The sequence below is a fragment of the Pagrus pagrus genome (genome assembly GCF_965226575.1).
Source record: "Pagrus pagrus genome assembly, chromosome: 19".
Lineage (NCBI taxonomy): Eukaryota > Metazoa > Chordata > Actinopteri > Spariformes > Sparidae > Pagrus > Pagrus pagrus.
In genome coordinates, this window is record NC_140203.1 from 19,195,293 (window position 1) to 19,211,047 (window position 15,755).

Sequence of the window (15,755 nt, forward strand, 5' to 3'; positions counted from 1 at the left end):
AGAACAACCTCAATTAACTCGAGTCATTTCCCATTTTGAATTTGATGTTCATTTTATATTAAGTGGGAAACTACAGAGGATTGATGGTTCAGCAGATAAAACCTGGTATGATGTAACCTACCTTTTCTACTGGTTCATCCGTCTTTACATGGTGGGAATGTTTTGAGATTAAAAAAAAAAGAGAATTAAAATAGAAAACTGTCAAAAAAGAGCGTCTACAATATCGACAGGGTCAGGTTTTTTCTTTCGGACACTTGAAATTAAAATGTTTTGCACATTGGAAAGAATATATGCTGTATTTGTAACACTGGCACCCACCTTCTCCTTGTCAGTCTATTGGACAATAAAAAGAGTTAGAAAGGAAACACAAATTAAAAAAGAAAAATACAAGAAAATGTTCAGGAATAACCTTTGTTTTGGGGAAAATGAGTAACCAGTTTTGAGGAAAGGCCAGGGGAAAGGCCACTGAAAGAAGGTGAAATCGAGGTGGAAGTCACCACAGATGACGATAAAAACGGCACACAAATTCCACCATGATAACCACAGGGCACGTCGTGTTTTAGTAGGACTGACTGTCACTGTGATGTTGCTGGGAGTAGGAAGATCGATGGACAAGAATGATAGGTTAAAACCACTTCAAACTGCAACAAACCTCAACCTCAATTTTCTCCCCTTCTTCCCCTACTTCCTCCTCCTCTTCCTCCTCCTCACTCTCATCAAACTAGGAGGGGCAGCGAAAAGACAACGCAAACTGTTAAAGTTGTTGCTGCCGAATGTAACAACCATTCTCAACAAAGCTTGCGATTTCAAGCTAGTTGCAGCACCTGTATTTCCAGAAAAATGCATAACAAGTCATTTTCAGAAGTAGTGAGGTGAACATGTGAGTATATGCAGTCATGTATCAAACATGTCTGCATATACAGTGAACTTGCCTGCCATGCTAGCTTTCTATCGTTGCTCTAGAAAGGAAAGAAAGAACATGATTGTGACTTCACTCTACCAAAAAAATTAATTCTTGTTAGTTATCCGTTTTATTTTGTAAAAATAGTTATGCCATGGAAAATAAGTATCTACTCTGGACTCAAAGAAGCTGCCGCTGCACTTTCTGCTACAGAGAAACCCAACTAGACAGCAACAGCAAGAGAGCTACATCAAGTGTAAGCAAGCTGTTGGGATCGCCAGGGCTAGCTTCAACTAAGTTTACAGACTGACAGACTTTCCTTAGCTGTAGAAGAAAATATGCAATTCTAGATTACTGACACTAAGGGTATTGAGTTTGTTTTTCATATTGATACCTGAGGTAGTAGAAGGACGGTAAAAAAACAACCCCTGCTAAGGGTAATTAGCTTAGCATAATTCAGTAGCTGCCATCTTTGACTCTTACAAATTTCATGTGATTTGGTGTCATTAAGCAACCCTTAAATCACATAAAAAATGTACTGAATGATGAGTTAATAATTATATTTATTTAATTATACATAACTCCTACTTGTACTAAAAAAGACCTAGCAAACAGAGATATATTTAATTCTGATAAGCTATGGATAGTAAATAATCAACAGAAAGTTCATTTTCTTAGTTAAAATGAAGAAGAAAGATAAAAGATTGCATTTTACAATTTGCATCCTATGAAGAATGTCTTACAACAGAGCGCACTATCGAACAAACACATACAGACAATTTAAAGAAGTACTTTCTAAATTGCTTCCGGTCAGAGAGAAACTGAAAGAGGAAAACAAAAACCTGACTTGTTGCACCAACATACAACAGTTAGACGATACTGTAATCTGATCCTCGCCCGCAAGATCATTATCTCGTTCTCACGATTTCCCTCTTTTTTAACAAGCGACTCACTTCTAGAAACAAATTCTGTTGATCTCTCACAGGAGCTCATGCGTGACATCTTTTCACCTCCGCCACATCATGACATGATGATGACAAAAGACTTGCAGTTTAATATGACTTCTCTGAACCACAAACTTCAAAGATCAAGCTTCAAATTCACCAGCTTCAAGAGCACTAACACAAATAAAATGAAGCCCATGCAATCATTGTTAAACGTACAACAAGCTATCGAAGGAAAATTCCACCTTGAGTCTTTCCATGACCTTCCTGTTGGTATAGATAAATTGTCTAGCAGCCCGGCTGGTAAACAAAAAAGGTGGGTCAAGGTACACAGGGTACATCAGCTGTACATTACCTGTTCCTACCATTGTTCAAGTATTCTTCTTTTTCAGGCAAGAAGTGTGGCTAAAAATCAAGTGAAATATCTCAACACTGCTTGATGAATTGATACAAAATGTTGCACATTTTGGTTCTCAGCTGATGCTTCCTAATAACTTTTATGATCCCCTGGCTTTTCCTGCCATGATATTTGGTCCACTACTTCAGTTTATGACCAAATACTGGCTGAAGACATTCCCCCGTCAACCTACTTGTGCTCAGAGCTAATAAACAAAAGTTACTAGGCAAGAACAGCTAAGCTATTGTAAATAAGAGGGGCTGGCTATGTAGGGCTGTGAATCTACTAGTCTCTAAACTTCGGTTCACCTACTTCTATTGAATCTAATCTGCTACCATCTACAGTACCCACCACAGCCTTAGCCTCCTCATCGTCAGTTACGGCCTTCTGTCAAAGCGAGAGGAAGAGCAGAAATAATCAATACAGTGGTGTACTACACACCATGAAACTGATGAAACAACTGCACTTCATATGGACACATGGCTGTTTTAGCCCTGCTCAGATTATGATGGAAACCTACCTCCTCCTCCTCTCCTGCCTCCTCCTCTTCCTCTTCCACCACTTCTTCATTTTGCTTTAATTGTAAAGTGAACACACTGGTTGAAACTTTAGCTACAATCCTACAACTGAGCGAGCACTACCCAAAAATACACTACAGTACAGCTACATTAAAAGCATGGTAGGAGTCAAGGCAGAAGGAGGTCACAGCTGACAGGAAACTATTGATTGTCCTTACTCCAACTACACTAAGAACACTAATACAGAGGACATGATTTAATTAAGTGTCTGCCTCAATATACTCGAGGCTATTAGGCAGCACAGGGTCTAATCTCTGTCAGTGTTGATCTACAGCACAGCATCAGATACCGGGACAGCATATAGACCTTTCTATCAACCTGAATGTAACATAAAATAACAGTCACAGCCTAAACGGCTTCCACTATGGCCAATGTGCTTCACATGGTCTCAACTACCACTACTGTACCATACATACCAGTGCTTCCTCTGTAGCAATCTGATACACGAGAGGCACAAATACAACTGTTATACAAGTACCCAGCCCTGAAATATTGACTTTTCATGTTGAAGTAAGACATGTTTAATTAGTAGTTGTTAAGACACTAACAGCATCATACTGGATACTGTCATCCATTGAGTATGACGCCATTGCACATTCATTTTGTCTTCTCATCCACACCTTTGACTTTAGACTGACCTGTTTGGCACCCATCGACTCAAACATCTTCTCCAGCTGGATTCTCAACTGCTGCACATTATTCATCAGGACACATGGCTGCAAGGTGACAGAGAGATTACACACATGAGAGAAACTCTTCAGTATCTTAAAGTGATGGCAATGACTGCTGTGTAAAAATATATTTTAAGCAAAGAAGAAGATTGAAGGTTAATGTGATGATGTTCCCCCAAATTTGATTGGATTTATAATATATATTATGTAGGATGTGACTTTAAAGGTCCCATATTATGCTCATTTTCAGGTTCATATTTTTATTTTGGGTGTCTATGAGAAAATTATTCCACACTTTAATGTTAAATAGAGAAAAATGATTTGATCTGATTCCAGGCTATGCAGATATTTCTTTATGGATGGAGCATTTTTAGCTTTCACAGTATTGATATAGCACTTACACCTGCTGTTTATGGGCTACATGGGACCTTTTAAATGGCCTATCGTATATAAGCATAAAATATGAGTCACAAAATGATAAGGTGTTTACAACTTACAATCTTCTCCTTGTCGATATAAGAAGGAAAACTCTTGGTCAGAATGGCACTGTACTGGAGGAGAACTTTGGCAATAGTCTGTAAAGATGAAGAAGAAACACATTACAATTGTGTAATGAACAGAATCTTATTCAAAACAATTAAACAGTTTAATATCCAATTTCACAATGTTGACAGAGGGGGTTATATTACACTTTTGGGGAATATGTCTGAAATATCATCTCCCCCAACTCAAGTATTAGAAACATTACCATAGGTCCCTTAATGTGTTCTCTGACCTGCAGGAAGCAAATCCCACAAAACAAAACTGTGCTGTCCCTCCGTCCCACAGCAGGGACATTTATGTCCAATTCAACATTTCTTTTTAATGAGGAAATATCAAATTCACTTTACAAAAACATGAATTTGTAATTTCCCTCATATGTGAAAGTGACTCTAAGAAAAGAAAAACATCAGTTTGATGTTCCTTTTGGAAGTAAAAGCATAAAGCAAACATGATCATTAACAGTTAATCCGTTATAAATTGTGGACATTTTAGACCTAAATCCACATTTACTTTCGATTACAAACAAAAGTCAGATCAATGTGATGTACTTGAGAGAAGGCTTTAGGTTTAGGTTTATTTCCATTACCCAGTGATGAGTTGGCTCACCTTGGAGAAGCGCCGGCTGTACTGAGCCAAGACGTTAGGGTCGGGACATTCCAGTTTCCTGATGATCTCGAAGCTCTGGTTGAGCTGTGTAAAGATGTCCACCACAGAGCAGGAGAACAGTGCATGCTCAGACGTCTGCTGGAACTGAGACGGTGTAGGGTGGGCAAGGGGAAACAGACGAAAAAATACATAAACAATAATTAGTTTTTATCAATATACACTAGAATTTATAGTGCTGAAACATATCTAAATGGTGTTAAAAAAAACAACAACTTCTGAAGCCCATGTGATGATACTGTCTGTGTGTACAGAAACATGGACTTCAATTTACCCATTTTTATGAAAACATAACCTCCTTGGCAGAGGCAACAACAAATCAAAGGTTAACTTTAATGTTCTTACTCCATCTTTTTTGTCTCTCTCCAGGGCTCCATGCATAAACTCCATAGATACGTCCTCATTTTCATCCAACCACTGCAGCACAAATTGTACGAACCATCTACAAGGGAAAAATAAGACAAAAAGAGTTATTTTTATTATTTATTTTGCTTATAGAAAACTTGGCCTATGGGTGAATAAGTCCAAAGCACTTACGATGGGTAGTCGGGAACAACGTCCTTAACGTTTGGCAGCTCCTTCACATATTCATTGTAGAGCCACTTGACCTTAAAGTGCAGGTTCATGTAGTCGGTGCTCTTACACAGTCTGTGCTTCTCGTGCTCTGCAGATACAAAGGCATGAAGAAGAGCCTGTGAGCATTGTGATCATTGGCGTGACAGAGCTTTGCAGTCTGAAATGTGTAGCCCGTGTAGAAGTGCCTTAAACCTGCATTCTTTCTAATGGCAAGCAGGGGGCGACTCAACTGGTTTGATTGTATGTAAGCTTATGAGAAAATGGCCCCACTTTTACTACTTCTCACTTGATTAATACCTCAGTAAATGATTTCCTAATGAGTTTATGGTCACTAGTTTTAAGACTTCTTCAATACAGCGTGATAGGTTTTATCGTAAATTATGGACCTATATACAATAAAAAAGACTAACTAGTGATTGACAAGTTGATGCAAGTCGTACTCACTTATAGATACCATCTTGACCCATGTATTACTCCCTGAGAAATCATTGGAACTATTTTCTGGCAATGTTAAAGAAAGTAAGAAAAAATTCCTGGATCTGTTCCTTTATCTGGATCCACACCAAAAGTTAATGGGGTCTATTCTGAGCTGAGACCTATTCTCCATCTGGGAATTTATTCAATAGCTTTTGTGTAATCCTGCTCACAACCCACCAAACAACTACACGGACATGGGTGAAACATAACCTCCCTGGCGGAGGCAACAAAGACAAAGAAACATTCCATCTCATTTTATGTATTTGCCCAGAAATGTACGTGACTTGACACCAATACCACCACAGCAGCTCACTTATTACCAGTCTTTACTCAAAAGACAAGATCTTCTATTTGAGCCATATGAGCTGAAGAAAGTAATTGGGAGAATTTTGCACAAGCATTAATAATGAATAGCTCAGACCAGGCACTTGAGTATCTTTTTAGTGCTTTACTTAAAACTACTACTACTCTCAAACTGGAAGAAGTCTTTGGTAAAGCCTCTGGAGCAAAATCTCTCAGGACTCATTCCATATGAAGATTTTCCATCACTTTTTATATTAATGCATGATTGAAAATGAAAGAGTGACCTCTTCTGTACTGTAGTGAGTGAAACAGTGATGGTCTCTGTAGGGGTTTCATCTTGAGGACAGGGGCTGGGATAAAAAGCTGACTGCCTCTGGGGACTGGTGCTGCTGCACATTACAGTACAGTACAGAGGAGAAAAATCACAGAGAGGCTCCTGGGAGACATAAGCTGCTTTCAAACCCTGCACAGTTATTATATCGCTCTTTCACTTCTTCCATGCCTCTGTATCAATGCCATCCCAGAACTTCTCTTCCCTTTTTGCCATTTCCAGTTTTAGAATAATACAATAAGGAGTGTATGGTATGGCTCTACAGGATACTGCAGAAACGTGGGAAGCAAAAGATATGTATACCTGTAGTATTCTCACTACCTTCGAGGTCCAGTGAGTAGGATTTGGTGGCATTTTGCGGTGAGGTTGTAGATTTCAACCACCTGAATACCCTCCCTCCACCCTCTGCTTTGGAACGAATAGGAGAATGTATGGTGGCAGCAAAGCTAGTGAAAAATGCAATATAACCTCTCTAGAGTGAGTTCTGGGCGACTGCAACTGAATTTCATTCTGATCTGCACTGTAAGGCGTAATTTGAATGACAAATAAAGAAAACTCTAGTAGAAACATGGTGGTGCAACATGGTGGACTGTGGAAGAGGACCTGCTCCCTCTTTAGATGTAAGGCTTATTCTAAGGTAACAAAAACACAAATTCACCTTTAGACAGTGTGTTGCATTAGATTTGGAGAGGAGATAGAGGTGATGGTTTTTACGAGCATAAAATGTCTCCCTAGACAATGATTGGACTGAGAGATTTAATAAGAGGGGAAATGAACAACGGAACAAGAATTCATGTGACAAATTGAAGGATTTCATCTATAAAGTAAATATAATTCTTTGAAGAATGAGTGAAAACCTGTCTTCTGACAATATTGACAGCAAATCATAACAAAAAACACCTAACAAATCATCATGCAGAAATGACAACTTACTGTGCGTCATTGACACAACACAGCAAGCAACCATGGTGATAGATATCTGACAATAAGTGTGACTTACCCTCCATACCATACTTCATGTCTTGAGCAAACATTGTCCACATGACCTCTGCTGACACCTTCCCAACACTCAGTTCTTGAGGAAATCTGAAAGAAAATTGACAATTTGAGGAAGACCAAACATACATCATTTCATCATACATACATCAAAAACATAATTTGCCTCAGTATCACGACTAAAACATCAATATTAATTGTTCTGAACATTTATATCCAAGTATCAAAGAAAGTCTTCCTAAACTACCAACAGGAAAACAGTTACTCACTGGTTGAGAACAGGTGTGTACGAGTTCCTGTCTTCTTCAATGATGGAGACGATGAGCATGATGAGTTTGGGCCAGAAGTCCAAGTTCTTGATGCTCGGACCCTGCTCCTCCAGCGGGAGCTCCTCCTTGTTCTGGAACAGAACACAAGAACGTCAGAGACTTGATTCACACAATCAGTATGATGGCAGACACTGTAATGGCCGGCAGTCAGGCTCTAGGCAGTTAATTTGGCCCAGTAGGAGGATTAGTTTGTGACTCACCGTGTCCACAGGTTGGTACTGTCTGTTGTACAGCTCATGGCAGTTATTGAAGATGTAGTCATATGTAGAGTTGAGGCAGGCCTTGACACAGTCCCTCACCACCTGGCTGGCTCTGGGCGGCGACTGTAGCTCCTGGACCTGAACACCAGATGGAGATAATGACACTGACTGTGAGTGACTGCAAACAATAATTTACAACAACAACATACAATACTGTGGTGGATTCATGGCCAAGCTACGGCAACATAGCCCATTTAAAAATCAACTGATAACGATTCGCAGAGATCCTATATAGAGCAAATGCAGTTAAAAGAAAGATTCAACACATAAAACACTGTTAGCTACCTTCATCCTGAAGAAGGTGATGCTGGTTAGAAGATCCACAGTGGATTTCAAATCCTGCAGGCGATCCTTGTTGCTGGCAGGAAAGTGATTCTGCAAATGAAAAAGTTTATATAAGCTTCATTTACGAAATTCAATAATATGAATGACCACTATGCTTATGCAAACTGTGCTCTCTTCCCCTGTTTAAGACTGTGAATTGGATTTAATTTTAAATACAGTTTGTACTTGCAGACAGACATTAAAGGGGCACTATGCAGTTCTGGAGAAGAAATTCAATTTCAATTCTCTTATTTATAATATTAATGAGGTAATAATACAAACTCAACTTAAGCTTATTTCATTATTCAAGGCAATGATATAACTTTTCATTACAATATCCCTTATTAATTGCAGTGACATTTGTTTAGTACAATCAAAATCTTACCCTGTAGGTTGAGAGGTCAATGCGCAAGGAGTTGTGCAGCTGGTCTAAAAGCTTGACAAAGCGTTCTTTCTGTATGGTGAAAAAAAGAAAATAGAAATGATGAGAGATTCTTAACATATGAGTATTAAGGGGAAGGAAAAGATAGATATGTGCACAGGGAGGAAGACAGAGGCTAACAGAGAAAAGTAAAAAGAGACAAAAATACAGAGACAAGACATATTTAGTGAGTGTGTGTGTGTGTGTGTGTGTGTGTGTGTGTGTGTGTGTGTGTGTGTCTGTTCTACAGTAAAACAAACCCCAAAATTGGAGGCAGCAAATCGGTCGGAGGCGGACACATTGGTGGAAGCTGTTGTGTGGGCGTAGAAGGCATTGATATTGGCCAGCAGGGTGCTCATCACTGCAGGGACCCCAGGACACATGTACTTAGACGACAGACAGGCAAAGTGGCTGGAAGGAGAAGCACAAGCAGAGCTTGATAAATAAAATTACTCACAATTACATAGACCTTTCATTCATACTGTAGCTGTGCCTTTATTTGCTCAGCCTGTGTCCTCTCAGGGGTCTTGTTTTCACCTAATGATCCCTATTAGGAACAGTCGTTTCACCTGCCCATCAGCTAGCTGGCACGTTTAGGCTGAAGGATGGCCCACTGGAGTGTGCTCTCTGTGAACGATGGGCCCAGCTAACAGGCATCTGTACGGAGCATGACATTTCATGGAGACAAATCCATCCTCAGCCCATTTATAATTGATTTTTCTTTCATTTGGAGGCCAACAGGGAATGACAATGGCATTGAGAGGCACTTCAGTATGAGAGCAAAATGCAGAATGGGAGGGCGAGGAACTAGTGAGGGGGATGAACATGCACATGGGCAAGTAGTGAGAGACTCCCTCTGTCCACTGTGATATCTCAGACTCACGTCATGGCCTGGTAGATTGACTCAATCCCATAGCGCATGGCAAACTCGTCTACTATTTCCTGCGCCACATCGTCAAAGTAGACTTTCCATGCATCGTCCCCACGAGCCTCTGGGATTTTCACCACACCTTGGCCCAGCACATCAGTCGAGTGGTGGAACAGGTTCTGTAGTGGACAGAGGCATTGTGTTAATGTCATTTCCTTGGCTTTATTAGACCTGAACCAATTCTGAGGAGTATGTTGGAGTGAACATGCTGTATTTTATAAGCACAGGCTATTTATTACAGAAAACATTCAAAATTGATTTGGATTGGTTTTTCAAGGAAGAGGTGGGATTATGTAATTTATACAAGAGTATTTTTGTGATTTTAATCCTATTAAAATCAAACACATCCTCAGGCAACCTGCAGCAAAAGATTATGGCATTTTTTTGTTAAATGTCCTTTAAAAATTAGTCCTTTATACACTAATGACCCTGTGAGATTCAAAGTGAAAAAAAGTACTGTTGGCAATTTCAAAAATCAAGTTTCCAGTGTTTAAGACAAGAACATATTTCGGAATAACAGTGGAAAAAACTCTGGGACTCAAGGAGAACAAATCTTGTGTTTTATTGTGGGCAAAAAAACGAACACGCTCAATACTAAGCCTTCATCAGTGTGATAATACAGAGCATACATGACACTAAATAGGTGAGGAACCAACAATCAGTGATGATGGAATCCATGAAAGGGGTGTGACTGCAATACAAAGCAGTTTGGCTGTTTAACTCCAAGAGTCCCAAGTTTTGTTCGCCCTTTAATTACTTGACACAGGCCATCAATCAATTACCTCATGCAAACAGGTGTACTGCACATGATACGGAGCCACTTTCTCCTCTCCTTTGATTTCCACGTTGATCTGGAGGCGGATGGCACCTGACACAGCTGACTTGTCCGTCCTCTTCTCTGTAAATCAAACCCAAATACACACAATCTTGATTCATAACTCCACTTGGACACAGAAAACCAGGTCTGTTAACACAACAGTAATAACAGACTATTAACGTGGCAGTTCTATTGTAGGGGGTTCTGTTTCTACAGTTTGATGGCAGTGCGGAGCCGGCAACGCTAATAGAAGTCCTCCAGCTGATAGTGAGGGAGACAATGGCAGTGGGCTGTGTGGATCAGCGCCTGATCACCGAAGACACTTGAGCCGGAGCTTCTCTGGAGGTGGAGTGCTCGGCGGCTCACCCCTGCTATTTGCCCTGACAGGCACATCATTAGGGGTAATTTGTACATGTCGGCGGAGCGGTCGATTTCCGACTCGAGTGCTGCTACTTGATAATCACACATCAGGAGGAGAAATGGGGGGAGGGTAAGAAGGGGAGGCAAGCACCGGAAGATAGAGATGGAGAAGAGTAAATGTTTGAAATGGATGGGGAAGATTACATGACCGATCATTAATTTAGCTTGGAATTCTAATTTCTAATGACTCCGAGCCAAGGATATTAAATTGAGTGCTTCATGTCCCAATGAAGAAACAACAGCAGATTTATAGACGCATTCATATGCAGTGTCATGCTGTCCAGTGGAAGATTAATAGTTGCCAAGGTGAAGTCTATTTCAGCACTTTAATCAAGTAGAAACAAGACATGCTTTAGATAGAGATCAGGGCAGTGTGACACAGTCCCTGAGGTGGGTAAATCAGTCAATTAACCTCTGGAGAGTGTTGGTGGACCAACAGTGTGTTGATGTATAGATAAAAGCTGTTTGACAACACAGGAGATGCCAAATAATAATAATTGAGAAATATAATTCCAAACACAAAACAGTTTATCCGCATGAAAAGAATAACAATCGGGAAGAGATTTTATCCAGAGGTGTCCGATCTACCTTTATCTGTGCTGTATAACCAGTGCTCATACAAAACAGCATAAGGGACTAACAAAGCAGCCCCATGTGTGCTTGTAAAACTGTATTCAGGTCTCATCCTAATGAAAATATCTTTACCCCCAGTGGGCATTATCATGAAACAAGTTATTTTTCCTGAAATGAGAACAACTGTCAGAAGGCACAAAGGGACTTCATCAAATAAGCTGGCCAGGGAGAGCCAGCATTATCATGCAGGCCAATATGAGTCTTGGGGCCACTTACTGCTTCAAGCAAAGAAGATGTGGTTAATGAGATTCAAACAAACCACTGACTGGACTTACTGAATATAGAACACTTTGCACCAAACACAAACACGCGGATGTGGGAAGACTGTACACCTCATCAGAACGAGATCAATCCTTCATTAAGAGAAAGTAATGAGGAATGAAATCCAGGTTTGTGTAGATGATTCCCTTGAGGCTGAGGAGGAAACCCTCAGCAGAACAGACATGGTGAGGAAATGGGGAACAACCTGCAGTATCTCATGACCCAAGGGCCCCAGGGAAAAATATCTTTATAGTGTAATCTTCTCTTGAGGATCTAAGAGGTTGTTTCGTACCAGTACACCACTGAGAGAAAATAATGTAGCTGTAACTCTCATTGCCTGCAAGTTGTAGCAGCTACTGGAATGTATTCTATATTCCCTATCATCTAAAAATACACCAATAAGCAAGAGGCACAATAAGCATATTTCACTCCTCTTCCTGGTATACATATTGAATGCTTCTTATGTCCATAAACGCAACAGTATACTAACCGAGGTTGTACCAGACATCCATTTCTCCACTCAGTGTTCGAACTTCAATTATACTCTGGCCTAGGAAATCATCAGATTCCCTCTTGAGACGCTGCTTCACCCTCGACTTGATGTCATCATCCTCGTCCCACACACGCACTTTGATCCGGTCTGAGGAATTGTGGCACTCACTAGCGAGAAAAGACAGACAAAAGGTAACAGAGTTAGTGAAGTGTTTATGAAGTAGAAGCATGTAGCTAAAACTTCAGACTTTGACTGATAAATCCTACTTAGCTTGTTGCTAAAGAGGCTTGCTATAGACACTCACAATATAAGGAAGAATCTTGCACATAAAAAGTTTAACATTTATAGTCATTTTGGTGACTTACAAGTGGTACTTCTCCTCCCAGACAGGATTGAGGTTGCCATAAATGGTCTTGGTTCTCTTCTTGGTCTTGCCCACTTGAACGGTGACATATGGATCACTGGATCCTGTCTTGTCCTTTGCCTGAAGTCCTTGGGCACAAACAACTATCGCAGTGATGGAGAACAAAGATGTAAAGAACAACCATTAGCATTAACAAGAATCACATGTTGTAGTTCTAAGACTGATGCTGAGGAGATCATTTTAAAGTTGGTTGAATTAATAAATTTTTTGTCAGTTTTGATCACCTGTGATGGTGATCTTGGCCGACCACTTTGAGGTGCCGTCCAGTACGCTCTGCTTGATGGTTTTCATCTGCTGTGCATGGATGGCTTTGCTGATGACATACACTTCCCTGATAAGTTCAAAGATTTCTGGTTTGTTCCTTTCCCTGATCTTCATCCTGTCCTTCATGGCCATGATGATATTCTGAGTACGGTCTTCAGCTCCATGCTTAGAGCTCTTCTCCGCAGCACCTAAATATTTGACAGAAATACTATGTTGTATGGTAGCAGTGCATGGGTCGATTAAACCAAATGTTTGGACAACCATTTGGAAAACTGTTCAAAATCCACCAGTACTCACGCTGTAGACAGTCAGCATTCAGCAGCTCTTGGCATTTCTCATGGCACTTTACCCCACATTCGGAGCAACGCATGCCTTGGCGGGCTATTCCCCACAGCAGTCCCTCACACTCATAGCAGTATGTGGGCGTCGTGGCGGTCCACACCTCGAAGTTATGTGGTGTAGTGCAGGATATGGGGTAAATCAGAGCCTGCAGGGTCTTCTTGTACACATGGTTTTTCTACAAAAAGGACATTTTTTTTATTTAAAATGTATAATTCCTGATTCAGTTAGAGTATAGGGAGAAAGAAAGCGTGAAATATGCCCTTGCTTGTTGAGACAGTAGTACACAGTAAGAGCAGCCATCTTTATGATTATAATTGTTTTTTATTATTCCATTTTGAAGGCAAAAAAAGTTTAAGTTATATTAAGTTAAGTTATACTCACCAGCTCCTCATCCTTGATTGAGGACCGTGCTGCCATGGCAGATGCGATCCCTGCCTTCCTGGCTTGGACGAGAGACTGAACAACAGGTGACAAAGGACATTTTGGCCAAGTTAGAATTTTTCAAATGAGCAACAACCCACAACCAAGCACGCTTTAAATTATAACGAGGAAAGTTGAGGGTCAGTATGGTTAAAAAGGTGGCCCGGGGTTGCTGTAAGGGTGGCGAGTAAGGTTAATTCTTACCAGACCAGAGAACCCATGTGAGTGTTATTAGTTATAAGCAAGGATGAAGTTGAACCAGCATCACCACTACAAAATAACAGCAAAACCATCAGCCAAAATTGTTGTGCGAGTGTTAGTAGTGTATTCAACCCTTGTGCCAATATACGGGTGAATAAAAATACAAACTAAAAGGTGGGGCAAGGATGAGTTTATAATATATTTTAGTAATAATATCAAGTAGGATAAAAAGCTACCCAATACCAAGAAGATTCATGCAAATATTGGTGTTTGTTTTAAAAAAAAGCAATCAAAGAGATCAACATGCCTTAGACCTAAATGTTTTGTGGTAAGGAGTGTTTTTATTTGTCCTACTTGATATTTTTTTCACTTAAGTAGAAAGGGGAGTGGCAACTGGGTTCTATTAACTTACCATAGCCTGACCAAGGAGAGTGAATGCATTCAAGAGAGTTGTGGGGAATAGTTTCGGGTTTAAGAGAGGAGGGAGAGAGAAATTAGCAGGCTGATTTCATATTTGTCTCCATTTGTTGATAACAATCTCATCCCAAATTTAGCTCAAAGGTAAAAGAATATAACTGTGACTTCTGTGTTGGTCTCACAAATAGAAAGACATATACTCACAAAGAAAGAACAAAACAAACAGGATGACATATGAAACACGGTAACTTTGTGGCAAAGGAATGACAGGTTAGTACTGACCACGTCGCTGACCAAGGGGATAGGCTTCTTTTTACGCAGGTCTGGCATGCTGTCAATTCCATACAGCCCAGATCCACCACTGTGCACCAACAAAAATAGTATAAAAGTAAATTAAAAGTCATCAAGTACAACAACACAGCAGTGCACAGCAGGACATTTTCACTATAACCGAATTAGAGCTTCTTAAAAATGCTCATTTATTGCTATTTTTTTAGCTATACATTTCCAAAAATGATACTTAAAATTGTTCCACGCAAACCAAATGTAGATATTAACTATATATGACTTACCCTGGTTTGACCCAGGCCTGTCTAGCATTGGGCTCTTCTTCATCTCGAACCTGCAAGATTTCAAATGTGAGAATTTAAGCTGATGATTAACAGACGCTGACACACAGCAGTACATCATGAGAAGAGGGAGGCAATGGAGTATTTGGTTTTGGTTGAGTTTCACCTCTCTGATGTTAAAGAAAATGCAAAGTCAAATAATAATCAGTGAAAAAGCCTTTGTGTGAAATGCAATGACATCATGCAGATACAAAACCACAGAGCAAGTTCTATTTCACTGGTCACGATGTCAGTAAAATCTGTTTAAACACCTTTTTTGCCGGAGGCTGTTTTAAGAAAACACCCCAGATAACTCAGAGAAGGTAGATAAAAGCAAGAGGATTTCACAAAAGCACCAAGATTATGACTGGGGCTCAACACATTTACACAAGTTCTTTCACTTCTTCTTCAAAGGTAGAGTCTTTCATCAGTGTCTACGTATCTATCTCTGAGATGACAGAGGTTTAAAGTGGAGATCCCTCTAGGGTTCACTCTCAAAATAGGGGTTTCTGACAGCGTCTGAAAACAATCTGTGGAAAACATGAAGCTGCTGAACAGAACTGGGGAATTTTATTCTAAAGCTACAACATCACTAAAACCAATGATAAACCATTCGTTACACATAATAACTGAAGTGATGGGACAATTGCCTTCTGCAGAATTGCTAAATTATGTTTTTGATAAATATTACATACTACCCAAATGATAGCCTGTGCTTTTTGCATATAGTGTATTATGCACAAGCACTCTCTTTGACAAAGACAAGTAATGGAGAAAAAAATTTAACACAATCCCACAGTAATCAAAAACAAC

The 15,755-nt window shown here is 40.0% G+C and overlaps 1 protein-coding gene across 2 annotated transcripts in view; it reads right to left on the reverse strand.

The window, feature by feature from the left end:
• The window catches only part of unc13bb (unc-13 homolog Bb (C. elegans)), a 70,856-nt gene that overhangs the window by 6,588 nt on the left and 48,513 nt on the right, over positions 1-15,755 (reverse strand). For both annotated transcript variants that reach the window (XM_084383878.1, XM_084383877.1), the window contains exons 11-30: positions 14,907-14,956; positions 14,617-14,695; positions 13,678-13,752; positions 13,252-13,471; positions 12,915-13,142; positions 12,632-12,773; positions 12,264-12,433; positions 10,425-10,540; positions 9,598-9,761; positions 8,975-9,125; positions 8,679-8,747; positions 8,255-8,344; positions 7,910-8,047; positions 7,650-7,780; positions 7,385-7,470; positions 5,235-5,361; positions 5,043-5,139; positions 4,641-4,784; positions 3,989-4,066; positions 3,459-3,536 (exon numbers count right to left, since the gene is read on the reverse strand). In XM_084383878.1, the coding sequence (XP_084240004.1) occupies positions 3,459-3,536; positions 3,989-4,066; positions 4,641-4,784; positions 5,043-5,139; positions 5,235-5,361; positions 7,385-7,470; positions 7,650-7,780; positions 7,910-8,047; positions 8,255-8,344; positions 8,679-8,747; positions 8,975-9,125; positions 9,598-9,761; positions 10,425-10,540; positions 12,264-12,433; positions 12,632-12,773; positions 12,915-13,142; positions 13,252-13,471; positions 13,678-13,752; positions 14,617-14,695; positions 14,907-14,956 (2,433 nt within the window). The remainder of the gene's footprint in view (positions 1-3,458; positions 3,537-3,988; positions 4,067-4,640; positions 4,785-5,042; positions 5,140-5,234; positions 5,362-7,384; positions 7,471-7,649; positions 7,781-7,909; positions 8,048-8,254; positions 8,345-8,678; positions 8,748-8,974; positions 9,126-9,597; positions 9,762-10,424; positions 10,541-12,263; positions 12,434-12,631; positions 12,774-12,914; positions 13,143-13,251; positions 13,472-13,677; positions 13,753-14,616; positions 14,696-14,906; positions 14,957-15,755) is intronic.